At 36.6% G+C, this 27032-nt stretch overlaps 1 protein-coding gene across 2 annotated transcripts in view; it reads left to right on the top strand.

Moving 5' to 3' along the window:
- The window catches only part of SH3RF1 (SH3 domain containing ring finger 1), an 85626-nt gene that overhangs the window by 48818 nt on the left and 9776 nt on the right, over positions 1-27032 (top strand). For both annotated transcript variants that reach the window (XM_069013691.1, XM_069013692.1), the window contains exons 3-10: positions 3271-3546; positions 4277-4372; positions 10524-10823; positions 11676-11786; positions 19120-19274; positions 21622-21792; positions 21956-22215; positions 25722-26080. In XM_069013691.1, coding sequence (XP_068869792.1) covers positions 3271-3546; positions 4277-4372; positions 10524-10823; positions 11676-11786; positions 19120-19274; positions 21622-21792; positions 21956-22215; positions 25722-26080 — 1728 coding nt within the window. The remainder of the gene's footprint in view (positions 1-3270; positions 3547-4276; positions 4373-10523; positions 10824-11675; positions 11787-19119; positions 19275-21621; positions 21793-21955; positions 22216-25721; positions 26081-27032) is intronic.

Genomic DNA, 27032 nt, shown 5'->3' with positions numbered 1-27032 from the left:
CCAAAGAGCAAAATGGTGCATTCTGTAGGTTTCTAAGACAAAATATCTGGGTTAGGAGAAGAAAACTGAGGAACCTGAGCATCACATATATGAATGCATATGCATTTTTTCAAATTCTTGTTAAGCCATTTGTTTTGATGTCGTCATGTATTATTTTCTTTAAAGGAATCTGGCGTGTGAAATGTGTGTATATCCATGCCTTAGCTAAAAATGAATTTAAACAGTTTGTCTTTCAGCAGTAGCATTAGAAATTCAGATATTTTTGCATAAGTATTTTGCATAAGGACTAAGGAAATAATTCTAAGAAACTGTCGTGTGGAGTCTTTCTGAATTTTATATTTTAATTTCCTACAATGGTTTTTGTCTGGTTTTTGTTGTGGTGGTTGTTGTTGTTGTTGCTTGCTCAAAGAGCTGGCAGGGTAAGTGGCAGCTGTAAACTTAAGGGTAGGCTGCAAAGTTTTTCTTCCAAAGCCTTTCTTTCATGTTTAGCCAAGTGAAAGACATGGAGTGAAATGAAAATCTGGCTCAGTGTATCCTCATGACCATCTCTCCTGGTGAGCAGCTGGAGGGGCAGAAGGGGGGCTGAAGCTGCCTTAACCACAAGGGCCTGGAAGGTGCCGGCCATGAGCTGTGGCTCCAGGTTGCTCAGAGAAGGAGGAATGTGAAGATGGTGCTTGAGGACTCTTGATCCTGTACCCCTGAAAACAGCCCTCCCCATTGCACCCGCACTTTCTCACTTTATCCTCCCCCTGGGAGAGAAGGAAAAGTCATCCACTTCTCATCTCAGTCATTTAACTACTTCTCTTTAATCCCTGGCAGTCCAACTGGGAACTGTGTTTTGTTGAACTTTGTTTTATTTGGAATTATGGACTGGAACCATTTCTATTTAACGTGGGAAACAAGCTTTGCAGAAACTCAACCTATACACTGGGAAAGGAACTTCCTATAAAACATAAACAGATGTTTGTACTTTTGTATGCAGATTTGTTTGTGGGAGCCTTTGTGATAAACTGCATAAATGCAGTATGGAGTTCTAACACTTAAATGATGACTAGTAAGTTTGATTGCTTTGACATGATCTGCACTGGTACTCCCGGCTTGTTTTGATTTTGTTTGTTTTTAAAGATTTTGGTTTTTTCCAACTGTACTTTATGCACAAAGCTGATCTAAAACTTATTCCTCAGTGTGGGGACATAGAAAGCTTTCTCCCAGGACAATGGGGTGATTCCTGGGAGAATTCAAACTATTACCTCCAGTGCAAGAGAGATTCCTGTGTCCTGTAGTAGCCTTAATTGCTTGGGGCCTGCTTTCTGTCAAGTAATTCTTGGCTTCTCATCTGTTTGTTTGTTTGTTATTGTGATGGAAAGGGATAAGCAAGCAGTGTTTCCTCTCTTGTTTAGAGGTGTATTTCTTTTTGCTTCCTCTCCCCCACAGTTCTTTATTCACACTTGTTCTTACCCCATCTACACTGATTGCTTCCTTCATTCTCTGTTTACTCTGCAGAGCACATAAAACTAAAAAATACATACATACATACATACATACATACATACATATATATAATTTTTTAATTCTTCTATTCTGACCATTAGTTTTTCCCTCACTCAGTTGAGGCCCACAAAATTCTCTAGTTGGTGTCTTTTTCCATATCCAGGTTTGTACAGAGTGTGTCATCATTGTGCACTGATGCAATTAAGCGTGACCATGAAGAAAAATATTATTTGCTTCAGTCTGGAGATCACAAATTGTGAACAATTTCTTGGATCCTGCTAATAGAATATTTTCCATATTCATCCTGGATGCAATAGAATGCACTTTGATATTCCTGTATTTGTATGTAAATCATACTCCTCTGTACCTATGTATATACATATGGTTTTCCTTTGACTCTTTGGTATAGAAAAAAAAATTACTAGCCAGGTTAATCTTTGAGATATTATTTATCCATATCAGCCATTATTAATATGCATGGACAAAAATTAAAGCTGTCTGAATAAAATGGATTATATTGAAAGATAAAATTTTGTTAAATGTGAAATACATTATCAAAACTCTGCCCAATGGACAGAATCAAAGTGATAATTCCTTCTGAGAATTTCCTTACATTGTGTGTGACCTCTTGAGATATTACAAGTGCAACTCCAATTTACAGTCTGAGCTGGTGGAGGACTTGAGAGGAGAGACATACTGTGGGGTAGATGTGGCAAATAATATCAGAAACATTGAATTTCATTAAAATTTGCCTGTTCCATATGGGCTGACATCAAAGATGTGAAATACTGTGCTCAGTGTGATTATAAAGGCTGCCTTTGCTTTGGAAATACTCTATTAGTAATGCAGGTTACTGCTGTTTGCATCATTAAGGGGGTAAGCACCCCTCCAGGTTTTTAAATTTGGAGAAAAGAGAGTTTTGAAGGCAGTAGCCCTAGCTCTAGAGTTGTAGAGTTTTATGACTCTCTCTTGCAAAATTTGGAGGTACAGGCTGAGCAATTAAAAAATAATACCTGCAATGTATATCAGAGAGGGTGACAGTGTTAAATTGCAGTCCTTCTGATACACATGCAATGATCTATAGTTTTCAGATATTACAGAGGAATCAAGTGCAGGAAACCCAAGGATGTACACCTTCAACAGGTCTTTTCCAGTAATTCTTATTAGCAGTGGTTTTAAATAAGTAATGGAATTAAAAGAGTTGCTCCAGCATGAAATTTCTCATTTTTAATAAATCGAGATTTGTTTTTCAAGCTGGAAAACACCTCCATTATGTCCTCATCCTTATTACTCTGTGCTCATGAAGTAAATAAGGTGAAGAAGATAATAAGAAGGCAGTAAAAATGCCTTAAAGGTCTTATAGCAAATTTGTTATTCCAGCGTTGCATTTTCTTGTGGAATTGTTCTGCCAGATCTCTCAAGTGGTCAGGTTGCTTTCCAGTTTGCTTGCTTTGTTTTTTTTAATGTTTAATCTTAGTGAATTAGTACATGAGGGTTAAAGTATTATGTTTCTCTGCTTCTCCTGTGCCTAGCAACATTGTAGCAGTATTAAAAATCATAATGAAACTTAGAGGGATCTTTAGACTGCACAGAATTGAAGCTCTTCGTACATGTGTGGGTAAAATCAATAGAAATCATTGCAATAAAATATGTGTATAATTTTACGTCACAGTTTCATACTTTGCAGTTTCGTTCATACTCTCCAAAAATAGAATATAAATTCTATTTAGTAATGCTCATCTAATTCTAATGATTTATTATTTTTTTCTTCCTCTTTAGGGTGTACCTCAGTTACCGTGTGCCAAAGCATTGTATAACTACGAGGGCAAAGAACCTGGAGATCTTAAATTCAGTAAAGGAGACATCATCATTTTACGTCGACAGGTGGATGAAAATTGGTATCATGGAGAAGTCAATGGCATCCATGGCTTTTTTCCTACCAATTTTGTTCAGATTATTAAACCTTTACCTCAACCTCCGCCTCAGTGCAAAGCACTTTATGATTTTGAAGTAAAAGACAAGGAAGCAGATAAAGACTGTTTACCATTTGCAAAGGTAAAAAGAGAATAGAATTACTATTTTCTTCTAATAATTTCATTCGCTTGGATAAGAAATAATACAACTGTGTTGTGGTCTTATCTGCATGTCTTATTGGAGCTGCACACATATGAAAAGGACAAGTAATTCTGCAAGTATTTCTTCTATATTGATTAGTTTTGCCTTCTCTTTCTAAATTACATGTAATTTCTTCGAGGTTTTATTTCTGAGAATGCAATTTTTCATAATTGCAGTAGTGATGTCCTTAATTTATGAGAAATAACCTAAGTTGTGAATTAAAAATATTCCATCTTCTAAAGAAACACTCAAATTGCAGATGTGAAAGAAGTCATATCACTAGCAATGTTCTTAAGTACTTGAGTAGAAAAACATCTAGGGGAAGTTAGGTAATCAGTTGCGAAGGAAAATGGTTGTGGTTCTGTTGATTATTGCCAAGGAATTAAAGCGGGGCTGATGAGTAACATGGACTGAACATGACAGGAAGACTGGCACTAAGGATGAAATCAGATCGCTGAGGTGCGGGCAGTTAGTTGAACTCTGACAAAATAGGAAAAGGAACAGCTTGAACTGACTTCGACCCCAAAAGTGGCATGTTCCTCTTACAGAGTGCCTTCTCTGCGGTTCTTGTCCATGTCCTGCCTTCTCTGATTACCCCTGTGTTATGGAGGAAAATTAAATGAGAAGTTAAATTAGAGCTGGGAGAGATAATCACTGCATGTTCACACAGGATGATGTTCTGACTGTAATTCGCCGTGTGGATGAAAACTGGGCAGAAGGAATGCTGGCTGACAAGATAGGAATATTTCCAATTTCATATGTTGAGGTGAGTAAAGCTGGATCTTCAGTAAGGCTGTGCCCACTGTGTATTTAATTTTCTGAAAGGAAAAATAATCAGTACTGGTGATGATTCTAAAATAACCTGAGATATGAGTAATCTTAGACCTAGAATACTCTTTGGGAAAGTTAATGGCCTCAGCAGTTGAACCAGTGATTTTCACTTAGCTATTTGACACCTATTTTTGTTGAATGGAATTGAAATGAGTGTAATTGGAGGCAGTCACTGTTTTCTTGGTAATACTGGAGTCATGCAGTCAATCCAAACCACACTTAGCCACATAATGAAAGCAGTCAGCAAGTCAGAGAAATAGTTAGCTTTGCACTGTCCCTAATATCCGCCTCTCAAAACCAAATTAGGACAACTAGGAAGTCAAAGAATATAGGTTGTTGTGAAACAGCCAAAGGATCACCTTTGTCATCAACAGAGTCATATATAAAAGCTTCTGTATCTTCCTGCACTTCTCATATGTGTTACAATTTACAGTAAGAGGTAGCAGTTGAGAAAATTTCCCCCATCTTTTCAGTTTTAAGAGTTGAAAGCTGCATCTTTTTCATAGAAAGACACCAGTGATTAGGAACAGTGTGTACAGCCACAATGATTATTCAAATTTGCATTACAGAAAGATAGAGAGGTTTGGAATAGTGTTTGTCCTTTTCTGATAGGTATGCTGTGGATACTTGGTAAGATACACTTCCCTGCACTGACAGTATTTTATTTAAATAAATGAGGCAGAATGATGAAAGAAAAGAGTATTTTCACATTATTTCTGGAATGAGAAATATGTACTTCAGGTCACAGAAGAAATGTGTAACCATACTAAGAATCAAATCAGATTTTATTAATTCAATTTCTGAAAATGATATGGAAACTTCCAAAAACACTACTGGTTTCAACCAACATAGAATTTATTATTTTTAAAAGGGAAAATATATATATTTATTTTTATAGCTTGATGTAAGGATCTGTATACCTGGGGATAGAAAATTTCACATGACTGTAAAAACAAGACCAAAAATGTTTCAACTTGCTTAGTGCAATTTTGGCTTCACTTTAAGAAGTTTTTAAAAGCCAGTTTAACAATTTCTTGCCCTTGGGTATTCTTTCCTAGCTTCTTGCACTTAACTGCCCCTTCAATTCAGCCACTAAAGCTTTTTGTAGTGTTTTTTCAAACTAAATTACTTAACTTAGCCTTGTTAGAAAAAGCCCATTCCTAGCACTGCCACTTGAGCTAACTGTTTAGCTAACAGCTACATTCCTATCTCTACAAAAGTTGCAAAAAGGAGATAAGGCCTTGAAAAATATTATGCAAAAATGAAAGTCACAAAATGTATTTGTCTTAATGTTTTCAGACTGATTCTATCAACTAGGAAAATGTATTTTCAATTCACCTTTTTAGAACAGGCACCAACACTTAAGTACACATTCTCAAATCCCCACTAAAGTGAATGGAAAGTCTAGAATGATAAATTTTACCCAAATAGTTAGTTCAAATCAGATAGGTGGGTTTTTTCAGTATGTACTAAACTGAAATGCATGCTGTGGTGAAGAGCAGCGAGATGTGCAGTAAACTATGGGTTTAAATTTTGAAATGCCTGGTTTCTGAGAGTATAGAGCTATTGGTCTGAAAAATACACAGATGATAGAAACAAGTATAGCAAACCATTCTTACCTATTTTATGAAAGACAATGAAGGTGAGAAGTAATTAATATTTTTGGAAGATTTCTGTATGGTCGTTTTCATTGCATTTCCCAACCCTGTAATCATTGCCTATTTTTGTTATAATGACAGACATACCTTTTACCTTGTGTATGTTAGTCCACATATTTTTGTTTAAAAATGTGAATTAGTAGCTCCATTTACTAGAGATTTTCTGAAGTTATTAACTATAAAATGGGCGTAGTCTGTGATGTTTATTCTGTGATACAGGTGTAATAATTGTGATATTTGTTGTACAATGAGGATAAAATTTTAGATAATGTTGAAGTCCAGGAAAATCTCTGATCATATTTGAGGGCAGATTTTGCCCTTTTATGATTCAATGTTTGCTACTCTGGTCTTTTCTTCTATAACTTTCACTTATTAAATTTGTGGTAATAATAACAGTAAGACTGAACACATTTTGAGAGAAATTTTAAAAGTGATTCTATTAAAACTATAGTTTTTTAACTGACTCACAACATTCTTTATCTGCAGACACATAACATTATGAAAAAATTACTTCTATCTGCAAAAGAAAAATAAATAATTCAAACATTGAAGAAAATTAAATTCTACTTTGTAAGAAGTGCTAAACCCAAACTAACCCTCTAGTTTTACTAGAGTTAAGACCTGATTAATAAATCTAAATTGCTAGACTTTTGACTGTTGGAATTTCAAGGTATTTGCATTAAAACCGGATCAGCCAGGTTCTTTTGTAGTAATGAGATAAAATGCAGTGAGTTTAGAAAATATATGATTAAGTTCATAACACTTATATTTATCTCTGTTCTAAAAAGAAAGATTATTCGTAACTAAATAGATATTATTAGAATTTTTCTGCATAGATTGCAGTTCTGGGTACAATATACATTTCTTAGACCTCAAATTGGATGTTTTGATCTAATTAAAGACTTCATAAACAAATATAAATGCCCAGAATAGAATCAGGGAAAAAATCAGGGAATAAAATCAGGGAAAAGGAATCACTTTTCAGTCAAATTGTCACTAGAAAATAATGTCAGCTTTTGTTTACCTTTGTGTGAGTGAAGAACACCTGAATTAATTTGTAAAATAAGTATAGCAAAGTACAACTCTAAGAGACCTTGCAGTAGTGGTAATTCCTGCAGATGGCTGCGGGCAGACGGAAGCTGTGTGCTGACCTCAGCCCTGCTGCAGCACCGAGACGTGGCTCAGCCAGCCGCTCCGTCCTGCCCTCTTTGGAAAGTTCTTCTGTTTCCTGGGTTTGGTGGGAAAGGGAGTTGGATCAGGCTTCCTGTTACAGCAAAGATTTTGTTGAATGGGAAAAAAAAAAAAAAGTTAATATAAAGGCTGAAGTAAAGAAGCTTCAATGAAAGTATGTCTGTTAAGGAAAACAACTGATGCAGGAAATGCGGGCCTAGATACATAGGTATTTGTTGCAGAAAGGAATGCTACATTGAAACGCTTCTTAGCATGACTTGGATGCTTTCCCTTGGTGACCTTGAATGTCTGCTAGCCATTTCATTGGAGAATGCTGCAAGTTCTTAATTTCTCTTCTCAAAGAAGAGATGTAAACTGCACTCTGACAAATATTCTGCAGCTGTTGCTGTCCTCAGGTTACTTCAAAGGGGAGGCCAGTAATCAGTTCACTTCCATCTTCAGATTGATGCAACTGTCTTTTGCCTGCTTCTCTGCATAAGAAAGCACAGAATGTCGCTTATATTTGAATCAGTCTTGGATCGATCCCATGGGCAAGTCTCAACTATTCCCTAATAGGTTGTTCACTGTATAGAGTAATCAGATTCTGCTGGCATTGATAGCTTCTAGAGGTAAACAAATATAATTAGGTGTAACAGGTACCTTGGGGTTGTGTTAGCAAAGAGGCTTTTGGTTTTGTTTTTCATCCCTGGGTGATCCCTTAACTTCTCCGATTAGGCAGTTCTTTGCAAATAAGGAAGTAGATTACATAAAAATAGAAACAGTTGCAGCCATTGTATCAGACAGTATGGAATACCCAGATACTCAGGAAAGACATGAAGAATTTCAATCTGAGTTAAAAAAAAAAAAAAAAAAAGGTGCAAAATAGATAAAATTATTAGACTTTGAAAAGCCTGCGTGTTCTTCCGTGATGACAAATAAGACCCTGACAAGCTGAACAGCAGGGTATGCTTTTTTTGGTCTTATTTTCTACTTGTTTCATATCCTTCAGCCTCATATCAGTGTTTTGTAATGAAATAATGTTTTCACTGATCTGTTTAAAGTATGTTTGCTCTAAATTTAAAATTCAGTAATCATCTAAATAATGGGCTTTTTGTTGGAGAAAGTGGTCTATTTCTATCTTCTGTTATACACAAATAATGCAACATTATTTTGATCCGTATGATCCGTCTTGAGTACTAGCAGGAAGAAAAATCTAGCATCCACCTTTTTCATAGGATTGGTTACTGCTGTGACATTGTCTTTTCCTATCCCTCTTTCTTACAAGAAAGATGGAGAGGGACTCTTTACAAAACTGTGTAGTGACAGGACAGGGGGGAATGGACTCACACTGAAAGAAGATAGGTTATGATTAGATATTAGGAAGAAATTCTTTACTGTGAGGGTGGTGAGGCACTGGAACAGGACGCCCAGGGAGGTTTTGTCTGTCCCATCCCTGGAAGTGCTCAAGGCCAGGTTGGGTGGGGCTCTGAGCAATCTGGTCTAGTGGAAGGTGTTCCTGCCCATGGCAGCAGGGTTTGAACGAGATCATCTTGAAGATCCCTTCCAACCCAAACGATCCTGTGATTCCAGTTCTCTTCAGTTGCATTCTGAAGGACCAACAATAAGAACATTTAGGAAAAAATTCTATATTCTCAACTTCATATCCTGTTTCAAATCCCCCGTTATGCCCCTCCTCCGCTGCAGTATGTTCCATGTAGTTCTTCCTCTTCCCTAGAATGTTTTTATGTCAACTCCTCATTGTTCCAGTAGTCCTGGTTTTGAACTTTGTCTTTTTTCTGTATATGAAAATTCCTTCTAGATGACATCTTGCAAATATCACTTGAAAACCTCTTCTATATTAAAAAAAAAAAAATCTTGGTTCTTTTACACTACCTTATATATCTATATCTAGAGATATCTACTTGTATTCAGAGTATAAGCCAGTCATTTGTGGGAGCTGCATTTAAATCAGTGTTGATGCTGTCGTGATTAATGATTTGTTGTTTGTCTAGTAAAGTTTTGATGAAGTAAAATACTACTTTAAAATTCTTCATGAGCATAGTAGGTATCTCAAGACTTGCAGGAAAATGGTAAAATAAATAGAAGAAATAATATGCTGAAGAATAGAAATGGTAATTCCACAGTGACTAATTTCATTCTTTCACCCTGACGTTCTTCAGAAAAGAGTTTTCCTTTCTTCATAATCATCTACACTTTTCAAGTAACAGTATTCATATTTAGTGGTACATGTTCAGAAAACTGGTGCTGGTGTTACTTCAGCTCGTGATTAAATGAGAGTTCTGACATTATTATTTCTATTAGCTCTAAGATTTTCTGAAAATAAAGGGTTTTTGAAAAATGTGGAGGGATTGTTTGTTGGTTTCCTCTCTTCCTCCCCATTACATAGCTTACATTTCATTGTAAGAAGAAAATGTGTGGGATTCCTCATTTCTCATTAGAAAGGAAGGATTTGTTTGCATTTAATGTAGTATTGTTGTTACAAATTAGCAGATAGAAAATCTTATTGTGAACAAAAATTCTTTAGCTAAGCTTAAAAAAAAGAGAAAAATTGGCACAGAGATGGTGCCTCTACATTAGAAAATTCAGAAGCTGAGAAGGTATTTCCACAAAATTGCCCGTATATATTTCTTTTCTCCTTATGCCATCTTATGCCTGTGTAGGTGCTTATTACCAGGCAGTGTACTGATATAGCTGGATATTTAGTCTGTCCTACTATGTTCTTAAACCTGCATTTAGGAAGCCTGTGTTTTCACTGCAGGCAGGGAAGATGTGCACAAGTACCAAGGGACACTAGGAGGAATATCTTCAAGAGCCCACGTGCAAAGGTGTGGGATTATATCATATAATCAAGACAAAAAAAGGCTGAAAGCTTAAATAAACATCCAAGAAGTTTTGTTACACAAATTTTTCTGTTATAAGGTCAAAGGGGACCACTACATTTTAGTCTGACTTCTAGATGATACAGGCAGTGGTTATTGCTGAATTAATCCATTATGGTATTATGGCATTATGTCCTCTGTTGATTGAAATTTTACCTGTGATGGGTAGTCCAGACCAGCCCAAAAGTAAGTGTGTTGAGTTCGTAATGAATAATTTGTCACTCTCTACTGACTGATTTGTCACAGTTTTAAGTTGCATGGTTTAAATTATATTATGAATAAAAGGAAAAGAGATATTTTGTTATGTTCAGATGACTTTTATGAATAAAAAAATACTAACATGTACTGGTTTTTGTAGTTTAACACAGCAGCCAAACAGTTGATAGAATTGGACAAGCCCTCAGGTTCTGCTGTTGACTCTGGAGAAGGTACCTCTGGGGCAGCCCACAATTCAACCCAAAAGCACACCGATACTAAGAAAAACACCAAAAAACGACACTCTTTTACCTCCCTCACCATGTCCAACAAGGCTTCACAGTCTTCTCAGAATCGCCACTCCATGGAAATCAGTCCTCCTGTCCTCATCAGCTCCAGCAACCCAACGGCAGCAGCCCGCATAAGCGAGCTGACGGGACTGTCCTGTAGTGCCCCTTCTCAGGTAATTCACTTGAAATCAGCTGTAACTATAGAGGCTTCTGATCCTGTCAGATTACTTATTTAAAATTATTAATTATGTCTAATTAATATTAACTATACACTTTCAAAAAACTTATCTTCCAACATGAGGGCATTTAAGGAAAATATTTTCTAACACTTACTTATATAATGATAGCAAAGAGTTTAGTCTTGTAGGCTAGTTTTTTTGCAGGCTAGTTGTTATTTTCTAAAGTGCCACAAAGATTTTTATTAAACTGTGGAAACTAGAAACTTGGGTGATTTAATTTCTTGATTTCTTTTTTCTAAATTGAATATAATAATGAATATTAATAAAGTGCATGCTATAAAAGTAGAATATTCAACTTGAAAATTACATTAATTCCAGAAATGTAGCATATTAATCTGGTTGTGGTAAGTAGAAATATTTATCTGACTTTATTTATTTGTTCAGTAGTTCGTGAAAAATTGGCTGTTTCACAGAGTAATTACACTTCGGGAAAAGAAATATCAATGGAGCTCAAGGGGTATTGGTGGTGTTTTACATGAGCTAGTAAATATGCTTTATTTGCACATTTTTGGGATCTGACAGCCTTTTATGGAAAAAAAAGAAAACCGAAAGTGTGTTTCATGTAGCTGGTTCTATCTATCTCCAAAGACCTGAGAAATGGAAAAAAAAAAGTGAGCAGTGTGATCCAACACTGTTTGTGTGAGTATCTAACTAAAAATTAGTTCTGGTTTAAGGCTCCAAGTAGTAGAATAGTGGTGAGTTTGACCATGAAGCTTACAGCTGTGTCAAAACCAGCTCGTACTAAACTAGGCAGAACTGACCCTGCTGGTTTTTTCTCTCTCCCAGGTTCATATTGGCACTACGGGGCTGATTGTGACTCCACCCCCCAGCAGCCCAGTCACAACAGGGCCTTCCTTCACCTTCCCCTCCGAAGTTACCTACCAAGCTGCTCTTGGTGTGAGTACTGCTTAAGAAAACTCAGCCTTCCCATTTTAATTTGGTCTTGTACTGTAATTTTTTTTCCTCAAGTTCTAATATACTGATTTGAATTGATGGTTTTGTGGAAATTGTGTCTATGTGATAGACAATGGTATGAATTTAACTATGGCAAAAGCTCTATTGCTACAATAATGTTTGCATCTTGTTGTACGTATCCATTTCTCCAGCTTTCCTCTGTAATTTCTTTATAGTAAACACGAGACACACACTTCCTTCCAGAACAGTCTTTCTTTTAAGCATAAGTAGAAAAAGAGATTATGCTGGGGGGAAATTTTGGGGAAGCAAGCAGGTTCTTAAAAAAATATCAACTTGGGACCACAGCTGCCAGGTATTTCTGTCTTACTTAACTCCAGATTTTCAAGATTATCTGAAATAAGCTTCAAAAGTCTGCTGTCTCCTCATTAAATAAGGTGATTTCAGTTGCATGTACACCTGTGGCAGATGAAGAATGTGTCTAGCAGGTTTTAGGTTAGGTTCTTGGAGACCAACAGGAAAACATGTAGCAAATGGCCATCTTTTAAAGGAAGAAATACACTGGAATGCTGTTTCCTTTAAACAAATAAAATGACATTTTCTTCAAAAAGTTCAGGATTTCTTTCCAAAACCTACCGGAATTCTTTAGTTTCCTATGCTTATGTTAGAAAAACTGTGGAATGTCATATATCATACTGTACTCATCAGAGCCTTACCTTAACTACAATAAAGATTGTGGATGCCAGTTTTCAGAGATCTTTAAGGGAACTTAATGAGATTCTATTTAAATCATAGAAGTTCTTGAAATTAAGTTTTTCTTTCAAGTCTAAAATTGTGCCCCTAATTTTTAAGGGGTGGAGCACAGTTGAATAATAGATCTTCACTTACTTTAAAAAAACCAACAAAACAACCCAAACAAAAAACCCCAAGACTTGATCTTTTTTAGGTGTCTCTCCTTGCAGTCTTTAAAACAAAGTAAAATATGAAGAATAGCCTTACATCTAAATAGGTCTCATTTTGATTTCAAATTTTGGCACTTGCATAATTTTACACATTTGTCTGCAAAATCAAAGGCAGAACTCTTCTATCAACATTTTGTTGTTTATGAAAATGCTTAGGTGTGGTTGGGTTGCATTTTGACATATTTCTTTGGAACTCTTAAGCTACATTTTTCAGTCCTTTAAATGATGATGCTGTTGTTTTCTGAATTATCTCCAGTACTTTCTCTTGGCATGGTATATACATGGTGACACATGCCAGAAGGGGGTACAATACTGCACAGTCTTTTTCAGTGAAGAAGATATTGATAGTGTGGCCCTTTTACCTTCTTAGTCTGATTCTTGTATCTTGAAAATTTGCCTGAATGCAGCACAAAGTTTATGTTCAGCTAAATATCCATGCTGATGCCACAAATTTTCATCATCTTTTGTGATGTAGTATCTGCTCTCATCCAAGTAAATGTATTTCACATTCTCTGCTCTTCAGACAGATGACATTATTGACAGTGACATGGACCATGTGCTTTTGCCCTGCCTTACTGAGTAAGGCAGATTGAGCTGTAGCAATGGTTTCCCATATTGTGGTTAAGTTGTTGACTCCTTGACTCCTTTGATCTGTGGATTATCTGTGTAATCCTACTGTTAAATGTATGCTAATCTGGAAACAGTTAATAATCTCCTTATATATGGATTCATATTTTAACGTCTCAGTGCAGATGAGGTTGGAAGGGCCTCTTGAGGTCATCTAGTCTAACCCCCCCCTGCTCAAGCAATGGCCCCTAGACACAGTTCCCAGGATTGTGTCCAAATAGCTTTTGAATGTCTCCAAGGATGGGGACTTCACAACCTCTCTGGGCAACCTATGCACATTGTTGGCTCTTGTTCAAGTAGGTGTCCACCAGGAGGGACCCACAGGTCTTTTTTTTTGCCTGTGAGGTGTACAACTTATATTAGAAACAATTAGCTGCTTACATACTAATCCTTGTAGTCTTTTATACTTCTTTCATCCTATCCTTCAGAAAATACCTGTGAGAACTGAGAAAACAGAATCAGCTTTAGTATAGTTTGTGCTCTTAGGCAGAATGCAAGTCTAGCTAACATATATGCTGCATACATTGAGTAATTAATTTGATTTATGAGATACTCAAGTTTTGGAGAGGATTGAGCAAACTTAATTGAATGCAAAATTATGCATTCAATGCATAATTTCAGGAGTTCTGTCAGAAGGTGGGTTTTTTTCCCCCTCAGTAACAAACACTTCTGTTTGTTATTAAGAATCAGTAGTTCTTTATTTGATGCCAGCATGGAGAAATGCTTTAGTTTGGTGCTGGTGCAGTCATTAAACCACCTCGGGTGCTTTAGTTGCTTAAGCTTGTTCGAAGGCAATCTCACCATGGGTACCCACAGGAATTAAATTACAGTGCTAAATGCAGCATGGAGAGAAACTCCTGCCATATGATTGTCCTGTATCTTGGGGTGCTACTTTCTCTTTGTGATAACCATGCTCCTGCTTCTGTTTCCAATTAGGCACAGAATTCCCATTGAGAACCTGAATTATTCTCTGCCACCCTCTTTAAAAGTCAATAACCTTCTGTACATAATGTTCTGTTTCTTCTTGACTTCTTTTCAGCATGACTAAAATGCAGGCTGGCAGCTCAGGCTAGAGTCAGGTCATTCATGTGTTCTTTTACGATAGATGATATTAGATGAAGATGCAGTTTGTAAAGTCACAGACTGTTGGGTATATCTTTTACTTGCACTTTTCCTCTTGCTTCATAAACTCTTGTTTTCATTTTAGAAATGTGCAAAATGGTTCTGACAGGTCAAGAGAGAAAGGGATGTTCTTGTTTCTCTAGATGTCTCCCTTCTGGAAATACCCTTCCTGACATTCTGAGCATTAATTTTAAGCTATGGAACAATTGTAATTGTATGTTTAATACATCAGAAGTGCTTGGCTTGAAGTAAATGTTCTTTGAGAGCAAACTGTTTATACACTTACTTTATATAATGCTAAATGCAGAATAAGGGAGAAAAAGGAAATCTTGAGAGGATGAGCATGATTTCCCATCAGTGAAGAAGAATATATTCCTTTACAGTAATTCTGAATTTATGCCTCTTTGCTACATTTATCTGTCCTGAATCTCAAAGCAAGGAAAAGCTAGTGTCTTCTCTTATGTCCTGTAAGAAAGATGGTATTTCTATTGTCAATTTTGAGCTGTCATGTTGTCTAACAAGTTTCTCTAAGACAGTTTGGTTTAATTCCTAGCCCAAGGGAGTCTGACTCTTTTATTTGTGTACATGTATAGGATTGCATTTTAGTTTTTTACATTGCTCTGATGGTTCAAAAATGCCAATTGTATTAATTTTATTTTGTTCATAATAATGCTTTGTAGATGCTGTTTGGTACCCAATATTGTATGAAGTAGATAATTTACAAATTTTCAGCCAAAATTGACACAAATAAGCTTTAGGAATGAGAGTGCTCTTGTCAAGTGACCATATATGGTCTCTACTGCTTGTATCATTTAAGCAAATTTTAATTTTCTTTCAGAAAACTTGTGATAATTTATTTTAAAGTTTTATTTTACAGCAGCGGTTCTTTAGACAACAGCATTACTTCTTGGCTTGTATTTTGAGGTTTGATTCTTTGAAATTGAAGAAGCTATGAACTGAGACAGACTTCCCACAGCTAGGGCTTTGGGCTGTGATATTATCTCTTACACTGTTCTTTGGGACTTCCAACCACAGCTTTACCCTTAATAGGGGCATTAATTGGTCTGCTCATCTTGGCCACTGGCATTTTTGAACCTTGTAGGTGTTTAGTGTATTTAAAGTTCTTTGCAAAATATAAATAACAGATGTCAGGTTCAGTTGTTGTTGGGTGAAAGTATGCACATGCAATCATGTAAGGCTCATTCACTTGGAAGGAGATTCTTGGATGTAATTTAAAGGTAGTTATCTAATGGAGGAGATCTAGTTGCCATAGATTTTACTGAAAAATAATCTTCAGGTATGTGATTTGAACCATGATATGGGAAAAACAAACAAAATATACCACAGCAAAGTTAGAGCTACATTCAAAAGCAGCAGCAGAAAAACAATGTAGCAACAAGAGATAACTTATCTTCCTTTCATTCTGCCTTTACAGTCTCTTGAGAAGTGAAAAGTGTTTTGGACTGCAGTCGACCTAGATTTCCATACTGCTACTTCTGCAAATTGGAAATGTTGACTTTGAAATGGTGTCTTGGTGTTTGAGCTTAACTAGCAGAAATAGGTGGTCTATATTTGGATGATATTTGGAACGTTTCAAAAATTTAAAAATCCCTAATTTTTCTGGTCTTGTTCTCTCGTACATGCACAAAAAGAGAAATTGCCTTTTATGTGGAAGTATATAAGGTAGTTTGAATTATTATTAATGAGGCACAAGCTGTGAGGGTTATATAATATACTGATGACATTTAGCTCTTTTATGTAGTTCCAGTGTAAGTTCAATAGTGTAAGTCAGGAGGTTTTAATAAGAATTGTCCTAATTTTAATCAACCAAAATTCAAATCAACTTTTGTTGTGAAGAGGAAGCAGCTGGAAGAAACAATGAGGTTTTGTATGAGAGACTTGTTTTTGATAACATATAGTTTAGGAATTTTGTTAAACATAAACCTTAATTTGTTAGCCCTCAGGGAATTTTGCAAGCCATATATTTTTTCCTAGACATTGTGGGAGTGAAGACTGTTAATGAATGTTCTTTTCCACTGTTGTGCCTTTTATTATTCTTTGAGTGAGCTGATTACTGATCTTCAATTAACTGATATGGGAATGCAGCCTAATTACATTTAAATTTAGTAATATGCATGTGTTTCTAGAGCATGAGTATAGATACTTTTTGAAGTTGTAACATAAATTAAGTATCAAGTTATGTAATTTTTCATTTTCCTATTTAAAAAAATAATTTATCACTTACTTGCTGTTTTCTATGTTTGAAAGTACATCTGGTGCCTGAAAAGTAGGTGCAGAAACATTCAATTTTCCCCCTTATCTACCTAAAATACTCTTAATTATTGCTGAGCATATTTTATTGAATCCCATGTGGTTTGTGTCTATTCTTTCATGGAATGTTGACTATGGGAGCCATCAGAACTAGCATGTGCCCTGGAGGTAGGTATGTTTCTCAACAGCTAGAAAAATGGTTACATGCCAGAAAACTTCTTGAATACTTGGCTAGATAATTTGGATCTATTTTCCCAAGTTGTAACAGTGCAAGCTGTGGAGTGTTAGTCCTCTAAAGTCTATCAAGTAATTTATTTAGATTTCTTGGTACTTGCCAAGTCTTTGGGAGTTTAATTGGGCTGTGGCTCACTGCTGGTCTCATTACCATACTGATAGACACGGGGAGGGGAGCAGAACCTGAATAAAGCAGAATAAAATAGAGCTGTGATGGTGCCTTTATTTCAGCTAAAGCTTCAGTGTATTTTATGTGTTCGAATGAATAAAACGCAATGTTCATCATCTCTTTAGAGATGAAGGAAGTATGGAACTGTGACAACCTTGATATTGTGCATGAATAGCTTTAATTTTAAAGACTTCCAACTAATCATCTCCTAATGTGGATTTAAAATTTCTACCATATATAAAGAAATATAGATGCCTAAAAAAAATATATTAATTTATATTCTGTTGACAAGTTGCATGAAAGTTAGATGCTCACATTCAGCTTGGATTCAGCTAAGATATTTGTTGAATGTCTGACTGGGAGGGAGAAATACTTCAGCTGTAAAACAGCTGAAAAAGAAATGTTGGTATTTCAGTGTGAATTACCTGGATACTTTAAAAAATTGTTGGGTATGTAGGAATCTAGAATGTGAAGCAAATGGAATTGCCATTTTTGTATCAAAGCTCTCAGTGATGTTTCTCCAGCAGGTCATGTCTGTTTACTGTTGGATACAGAAGGCCTATTTGGTCTTACGAACTTGTTAATCTATGATCAGAAAAAAAGTTCTAAATAAAATAGGAATATTTCACAATATAACATGCAATTTATATCATAGCTAAGCATAACAATTTTGACTGAAACATTGTAAGAGTTGATAAGTTTTCTCTAGATTTGAAGGTCTTTATGCAATTCTTTACTGTGCTTTTGCAGTGTAAAACTGGTTTAAAGAGCTGTCTTTTTATTAACCTTTTCACCAAATGCAGTGCAGTAATAATCACACAGTGTAGAGCTAAAACTCAGTTTGTTTCCATATAGGTTTTTGTTTAGAAAAACAGAAAAAAAGAGACAAAGAGACAAAACTCTTTAGAAGCGAAGTGTTTGAGGGGACTTAAAATGATTTTCAATTACATATTTTCCAAACAGATAATGTCATGCTGTGCATTTATATGCTGATGTATTGGAATTGCCAGGCACTACTTCAGGATATTTTGTTAATTTATATTCTAGTTCTGTGGGTTTTAGGAAGATTATGTTTGAAATTAATTCAGTTTTACATTTTCAAAGGTTGGAGGTTTTTTATTACTTTTTATGTGTGTTGTAACACAAATAGTTATTTTTGGAAGGGGGGAAGGAAAAGCTCTCCTTTTGTGAGCGCCTTTTCCCAGGAGTCAGTACACAAGGTCCTAAAGAATTGTCTGAGGCTTTACTGAGCAGAAGGTAACAATTGCTCCATTGATTCTCAAAAGGCACAGAAGTCTGTAGGCAGGACCCCCATTACGATCTGTGGTGCATTTTTACTGGGGTATTTGTTAAAGATTACCAATCTTGATAGTACTGAATTTCAAAAGCTAACTCTTTAAGCTAGAAGAATAGGAGAATGAGGGAACAATAGATCAGTGACTATGGTCTCATATTGTGCTTGCTTTTGTAACCTATACATCAAAAGATAATTTCCCCAGAAGGCGTGCTTTTGGGTGCACTGCAACTGAATTGTATGTTATGTTTCAGCTTCAGGTTACAAAAACAATCATGTTGTGAAATACAGTCAGCAGCGGGATGCAAAATCTACCTCCTGGAAGGCTTCTGAATTTTTGTTGAGCCCTATCCTAAGCATGTTATAACTAGAAACAGTGCTTTCCATTTTTACTGTGCTGAGAAATTGCTTGTCATTTGCTTAATTAACTGCCAAAACTTCAAGATTTTAAACTGGAAAGAAGAGAAATAGAGACACAGCTAACTCCAGTTATATTGTAACAATAGGTAAAGCAATACTGGACTCAGTTACTATTTTTCTTCTTCCTTAGAATATCATGCTCTTTTTTATTTCAGCTGATTCAACTCATCAAACAATGTTGATCATCTGTTGCTATTTTCTTTGTTCTTATAAAATCAGAATATGAATCCCCCACTTCCACCACCACCTCTCTTGTCTGCTGCAATCATTGCATCGGCTGCTTCTGGACCTCAGTCTACAAGTGTCATACAAAGGTCTGCATCGGGATCAACTGACCAAGTGGCACATTTAAGACCACAAACTCGTCCAAGTGTGTAAGTAAAATTGAAACTTTTCTCCAGTCATAAAAACAGAACGAGATCACTGACTTCACCTGTACGTATAGCACGGCAACTGGATCTGTTCTGCAGGAATTGCCAAAAAGCTAAGCATGCAACTCAGAACAAAAGCATGGAGAAAGGTGATATCCCCAAACAGCCTCCACACTGAGCATTGTTTATGTTGTAGATAAATATAATCAGCTGTTGCTGAGTGAGAAAGGACACACTTCAAAAATATAAAGTATTTGTCATGCAGAAGATGAATGAATCCTTGCATTAGCACTGAATACTGTATAACTCAAAAGCGTTGTTTCCCTGGAGTGAATTTATTCAATGTTTTCCATTATGTGTGGTATGAAAAGGCTATTCTCAAATGGAATAACTTATGCCAAAACACAGAAAGTGCTGTATTTCATTTAGACTGCTAAACGTGTTACTGTCAGACTACTTGTGTCAGTTGCAATTGAAATTTGACTGAAGATTCTACAGTGCACTTAATTAGTGGGTGGCAATTTGGAAAGAAGGCAGAAAGCTGCTAGTTAGCATTATGTCTTCACACTTGAAATACAAGCAAATGTGCATCATCCTTTCGGGTGAAAATATTTTGTATATTAACATGTGTTGTTAGCAACATCTTTCTTCTTGAAAACTCCTTTGTGTGCAGCTTGGGGAATAAGAACGATAAAATATAAAATTCAGGAGATGCTGAAGCATCTAATAGGACATGTTTGAATAAGGACTGCTTTTGTTCTGTTCTTGTTATCTTCCCACCAGGTTTCCTGCCACTCCAGAAGAGCACCCTTCTTGTATAGCATCTGGATTTGGGCTGTTTCTTGGTGTCAGGCATTTTAACACTGGTTCTTATGGATTATTGCGCCTAGCGCAGTTAATCAAGTTCCCATCTTATTTACTCCCATCCTCCCATCCCATCTTCAAAGGGTTGCTCTATATGAGGATACTAATGAAATTTGGAATAAATTAACTAAAAGCGAAGTTAGTGAACATCAATTAAAGCACATGAATTGCTTTCCCATAGAGTTTCAGTGTGTGGCTTTGTAGATCACTGCTAAATCATGTACCAGTGAAGCCTTCTGCTGCCAGTGTACCATATGTTGGTTTAAAGCATATTTTTTGCTGGCTTTGGGTACCTATATTGCCTTTAAAGGATTTTTGTGGACACTGGAAAGTTTCTTGGGTGGACAGCAAGGAATAAAAATGTAATGCAAAAAGGAGAAGCATGCAGTTAATGCTGTTGTTACTGTGCACAAGAGAAAATTTTGATGAAAGAATGTTTTCTAAAGCCACTTTTTTGCCCTTGGGGTTACAAGGGGAGTGGGAAAGACCAGCATTGCAAGCAACTGTGGATCCTTTTTCAAAAAAGGGGATAGTCTACCTGTTGGTAGACTGTTGACTGCCTCTTGTGAAAAATATATTTTAGAGAAAATGGGATTTATTAGAATGCTATTTTCCATAGGCCTGGGTCAATAATTATATCTATAGTTCAAACTTTTTTTAGGTTCAAATGTGGCAGAAAATAGAACACTGTGGTGGTTAAAACAGTATTGCTTTCTAATAATAGAGAACTGTGCAATCCTATTTGAAAACTTCCCTAGGAGCACTCCAAGATTCAACTGCAGGAGCTTCAGCTTTTTTTTTAACTTTGTTTCCTAAGAATTTTTTTTTTTAAAGAAAAAATGCAAAAGTTTCTGGACTCTCAATATGATTTGAAATGCACTGTATTATGCTTTAGTGTTGCTTAGAAAACATAAAAGGAAATAAACTCTACAAGCGAGTTAGCTGCTAATCACCTTACCCATAGACTTCAATTTCTAGTAACACATCTTTTTCCTTTTGCACTGAAGTTTGCACAGGAGCTTCCAGTTTTGCAGTTTGAAAAGTATTTCTGATACTGATCTTTCACTCCCAGCTAACAGAACTTCTCCATTCTCCCCAGCTCTCCAAATTAAAAAAAGTTGATGTGTCACAAAGTATAAGAGATATGAGAAGCAGGTGTAGGGAGAGAAAAGTGGAATATTCTGGGATGTATAGTTGATAAACACCTACTTAATTAGGATCACTAACTTCATTAAGAAAATGGGCAGTCCTATTACAAGTATTTTGCATTCCATTAAAGTGAAGTTCAGAGGATATTTCTAGTTGTTGTTGTTTCCCCTTAATATTACCATACCTTCTGTTTTAATACTGTAACGGTATGACGGATTATCACAGCCATTTCTGCCATGCCTTCTCATCTCTGACTGAACTCTCTGTGCCAGAAAACACAAGTCATGTTTTCAACTGTTTTAGTTTTATCACTTGTATCACTTTTCCTGTCTTTTAGGTATATTGCTATCTACCCCTACACTCCTCGAAAAGATGATGAACTGGAACTGCGGAAAGGAGAAATGTTCCTAGTGTTTGAGCGCTGCCAAGATGGCTGGTTCAAGGGAACTTCCATGCATACAAGCAAGATTGGTGTTTTTCCTGGGAATTATGTGGCTCCAGTTACAAGGTACAGTATTATACAAGTGTCTAAATAATTTAGCTAGTTTGAAATCCAAGATTATTCTATTCTTATATTAAATGCTAAAATTGCATAATAGAAGACCTGTGGGTTTTAGTAACTAGGTAATTTTTTTCAGTTGTGTTATACTGTTTGCTTTTAATTTTGGCAGGACAGTGACAAGTGCATCACAAACAAAAGTTCCCATGTCTACTTCTGGCCAAACAGGACGAGTGGTAACTATGGTCAGCCCTTCCACTGCTAGTGGAACATCCCAGAAGCTCCAGGGGAATGGTGTGGCAGTGAACTCCAGCACAGTACCCACTGCAGTGGTTTCTGCAGCACACATCCAAACCAGTCCACAAACCAAGGTCCTTATGCACGTGACAGGACAAATGACAGTCAACCAGGCTCGAAATGCAGTTAGAACAGGTAAAAAAAAACCACCAAAATTTATTACCTGTGGTAGACAAACTGTAGAGTCCCTCTTGACAAGTGACTGGAATGAGGGTCTGTGTAAGTATGTGTTGAGGTTTTTTAAAAGCTTTTTTAATGTAACTGTTTAGAGTTGAATGTTTTCTGAAATGACAGTGTATCCCTCTGAGTTGTTAAATCTTTTATTATTCTCCTCTAAGCAACTGTGTGTACGTACATGCTCCCACTATTGGGAATTTATATGCAAGTATTTCAGGTGGAATTTTTCTTTCTTTTGTTGTTCCAGCAGTAACTGGGATGGGGACATCCTTTGAGCTTCCCCACTCATATGCAATTCACATAGTAAAAAAAGTGATAAGAACATCTGAGTCATAGCTTATTTTCTGTGTGTTAACTGCATAAGAGCTACAGATTGCTCTAATTTAGCATTCACTTTTAAATTATCTTCTAACATTTTTTGAATACCTTTAATGTTCATTCCTTTTCAGGTCTCTGGCTCAGGGTTGGTCCTTAGGCATCCAGTTTGTTCTCTAACTTTGACTGCAACTTCTTTCAGCTTTGACTCTGAAACACTAAGACTATACTGGCTTCAAGATCCATAAGATCTGTGTAGTAAAACTCTGTATTTCTGAAAATTGTAACTCTGCATTTACTGTCTGGGGCTGGCCACATCATAGTGAAACATGCCTTCTTGTTCTTTAAATGCAGATCCAAAAAGATTGATAGTTGTGTTTTCAGGCGGTTTTGTTTACCAAATCCATGAACTCCTCTGTGGATTTGCCAGGCTAAGAAAATACCACACAGTTGGAGCCGAATCTATTCCAGTTGCTTCAAGGACCTCAAACCAAAAGGAAAAAAGAAAAACTCCCATATCAGACTATCCCAATGTTCCCTCTTTCAGCCTTGATTTTAGGGTCTGTGATGTGATCTCTTTACTGAGAGTCATGAGAAAAGGGGTTTTTTTAATCACAGGATTCTTATTGGCAGAGCAGAAGAGAAAGCAAAAGATAGCAATGGTATGCTCTGTTAACCCCTTAAGGGTTGTTTCTTCTTATGGTCTTAAGATCCATGGATTAGCCCACTTTTCAGAGTCATGCATCTACTAAAACACCCTGTGCATGTGCAGATGTCAGCACCAGGTTTGCTTTTGAAGGTAGGATGTGTACATGTGTCATTAGTTATTTTATTTCCTTATTTGGCCCCATTTCCCTCCAGTCTGATCTGAAGCTGGAGCAGGTGTGTTAGTCCTCTGTAACAACTTTATTCTTTGTCTTCAAATAAAAATAACCAGATGCTGCTGGCAGCTGGTAAGAGAAACTAAGAAAAGCCTCTGTACTTTCCTGCCTCTCAGGCACAGGTGGTTTCTAGTCTAAATCCTTCTTTTGAGCTGCCTAGGAGCTAGCAAGTGACAGCACAAAGGAGAAAGCTACTGTGGGCTCCAGAGGCCTTTCTGTCCCTGCATCTCTGCACCGCTGTCAAGATGAATAAGCTTTTACACTTCCATGCAGCTGACAAATGTGACAACATACTTCACACCAACTTTTCGGGTCCAAAATGAAAAATTCAAAGGGACTGGACTCTCATCACAGAGAACTTAACACTGTATTGTGCAAAGGTGTGCTGTTAGTCACAAATACAGATTTGTCCCTTATAAAGACCCGAGCACTGAAGCAATAATGGCTGCTTTATGTTCAAATGTTACAGAGAACTTTGTGGTAAACATCTGAAACATGATCCTCTTGAGCTTTCCCTAGCAGGTTTGCTGAGTGTTACTCTTTGGGTGAGGCTTCACAGACCAGTGCAGGGCTCCAGCTAAAGTTTAGCTCAGGGCTTCAAGGACCATTCTTCAAATGATCTTTGTGAGACATTGCTTGACATCACCTTTGCTGAGGGAGTTTGCATCCTTTGATTGGAAGGACCTATGAAGAAAACATATATTCTGCCTATTTCATTGGAGGATAAACTGTATGAAAACAGGGTGACTTAAAGCATTTATCCTATCCATTCCATCAGCAATAAGAAAATAAAACCAGAAAGCTCTTCCATGCTTGTCATACATAAATTTCATGTGAGTGTAGACATATATTGAAGAATAGCGGCTACTTCTAAGAAAATTGATGTTATCTCATGAACAAAAGCCAGCATTAATAATTGTTTTTTGATATAAAAAATCTTGCTACAATCTCCTCATCTTCCTTTTGAAATGCTCATGCTACTCAGTTAGGAAGGGTCAGCTACGGCAGAAGAGGTTATCAAAAAGTTAGACATAGCATATAAGTGATGTGCCTTTTTTTTTTTTTTTATAAAAAGGAAAGAATTTGTGTTTCTTATTGCTGAGATTGTAACTGGGTATAATACCTGTAGGATTGTTATATCAAATTTGGGACCTTTGTCAGTCTTGTCGGATACACTGTTGCTGCAGTCTAACCAAATTACCAGAGGAATTTGTAGAAAGCAGAATGAAGGGAGCAAGTGCTGAAGGTTTGGTTCCAGATTTCACTTAAAACAAGTCTGAAACTCTAATTAGTATCTTAAAAATTGATACAACTGAAATGTACATGCACCAAGCTAGAGGGATGACCCCCCTTCTTAAATAGAAAGTTTCAGAGTATTTGAAGGAGAGAGGTTGTACAGCACTGGGGTGCTGCATTTTGCCTCATATTGTTCAGTTAAGGTGTCTGCATTTCATACCACCTAGTGGTGCAGAGATGCCCAAGCTGTTGAAATGGTCTCAAAGCATATATGATTGACTATATGACTATAATAGGAGTGTTACTTCTTGGAAAGGATAAATTAGTTCATGCAAAGCTCTGTGCTCTGCAGCTTTGCACTGCAACCCAGTTTAATATACTCAGCCCTGTGCTATTCTCCAGCTTCCAGTGTAGATGTTCCTTTTATTTCACAGGGGTATGAGTAAATCTACTTCTCTATTTAAACATCCCAAGAGACAACATCTTTTGTTTTCAGAGAAAGCGCTCATAGCAGTAATTGCCACTGAGCATACTGTTTGAAAGACCCGCAAAATCTGTTGTGGATTTTGTGAATAGTTTAGGAAAACAATCTCATATTTTTAGCAACTTCTACAAGGTGTGTTTCTTCCTACTTTCCTTTATGTGCCCTAACAACTACACGTCATATTAAAAGGAGCAAACAAGTTCCAGACAGTATTTAGCTAGCTCTTAGGTACTAAAGTGTCGTCTTCACTTTGCATCTGTCTGTATGTGAAGCATGTGGCTTAGCAGCTTGGATTTCTCCACACCAGAGAAGTTGCAGTGCTATTATTCTTCTGTTGCATACTGGTACAAGTAGGGTAGCATATGCAACTGCTTTATTCAGATGAGATGAATTTGGTGCTGTGTATTGTGTCATTAGAGTAATATAAATGGAAGTTTAAAAGGTAGAAGAAAACTTCTTGTGACTGATTAGCTGTAACACAGTGACTGTACCTCACTTTGTGTGTCTTGTGAAAAGATGAACTCTCACATTTCATTCTTTTATTCTAGTTGCCTCACATAGTCAAGAGAGACCTACGGCAGCAGTCACACCCATACAAGCACAAAGTCCAACATGCCTTATTCCTGCAGCTGTGATCATTCCCCACCACTCTGTTGCCTCCCAGCAGCTCCAGCCCCAGCTTCCAAATCCTGCTGCTTATGTCACGGCTGTGAATGTGAACCGCTCAACCATCCCACTGGCATGTACAGCAGCTTCTTTGAATTCTCCTAACATTGCTGCTTCATCTTTGGAGGGAGATATCAGTGGAAAAACTGCAAGCACTCACCCTGGAGCTCCTGCATCTCCAGAGAGTGCTTTAACAGCTGGTGGAAATGCTGCTGTCAGTAAAACAGATAAGGATGGCAAGGTGGGTAGAGAATACAATCATTCCCTTGAATTCTCCTATTTTCATCACACAGTCTTTTAAGAGATTTAACAACACAACCTAAAAAACCCACGTGAAATTGCAGGAATGTAAAAATTTCAATCTAACAAAACAAAATGAAAATCAGTATTCTTTTAGGTTACCTTTTTTATTAAGCAGGCACACTGAGATTTATGAAAATGCACAAAACCATCTTTTTTAAGTGTAGGACAGTAGAGTCTGTAGTGATTCTGCTTTCCTTCCTTCTATTTGATTTATTTCCTAGTGTAAACTCATTCTCACTGTTCACCAAGCCATGTGATTATGTTATATTGTTGTCAGAAAAATTCTTCCAACTTTGTAATTGATTTTGTTTAACAGTTATGGTGTAGTTAGAAAATTCATTTCTCCTTGTGACATCTCCGATGTTTTAGACTTTACCTTCCTACTCTTCAGCCACATATACTCCTTAGTGAAGTTGATGAAGATTTTAATCTTAAACCATACACTAATGTCATCCACCTTTCAGTTATTTTTGTTGATTATTGTTGAATAGATGTGCCTAAACTTTATTTTTTAATTACTTTAGCCATAGACATTGAAATCAGACTGAGGTGCCCTTAGAGAAAACTTACTTGTTGTTTAAGGTGAATAATGCTAATATATGTGGTTTGTTTTTATTTCTCTGAGTTTCTCTTTATCTTTGACATTTGCTAGACAGCAGATTTTTGCTGAAATGTCTTTAAGTTATTGGAGACTTAGAAAAAGGACTGAGGATTTTTTATTCGGTAATTCCACTAAATCCCAGGCTATCAAAAAAATCTCACATTGCTCATGCTTTTCTCTGTCTGTGGTTAAATACTATTTTTGTCTCCAGGGCTTACAATCTGGCACCTCTCATAAGCACTGAATTCACTCAATCAAAGGGTTGGTAAGAAGATCACTGCCACACCTC

The sequence above is a fragment of the Aphelocoma coerulescens genome, chromosome 4 (assembly GCF_041296385.1).
Source record: "Aphelocoma coerulescens isolate FSJ_1873_10779 chromosome 4, UR_Acoe_1.0, whole genome shotgun sequence".
Classification (NCBI taxonomy): Eukaryota; Metazoa; Chordata; class Aves; order Passeriformes; family Corvidae; genus Aphelocoma; species Aphelocoma coerulescens.
This window is presented reverse-complemented; position numbering and strand designations above follow the sequence as displayed.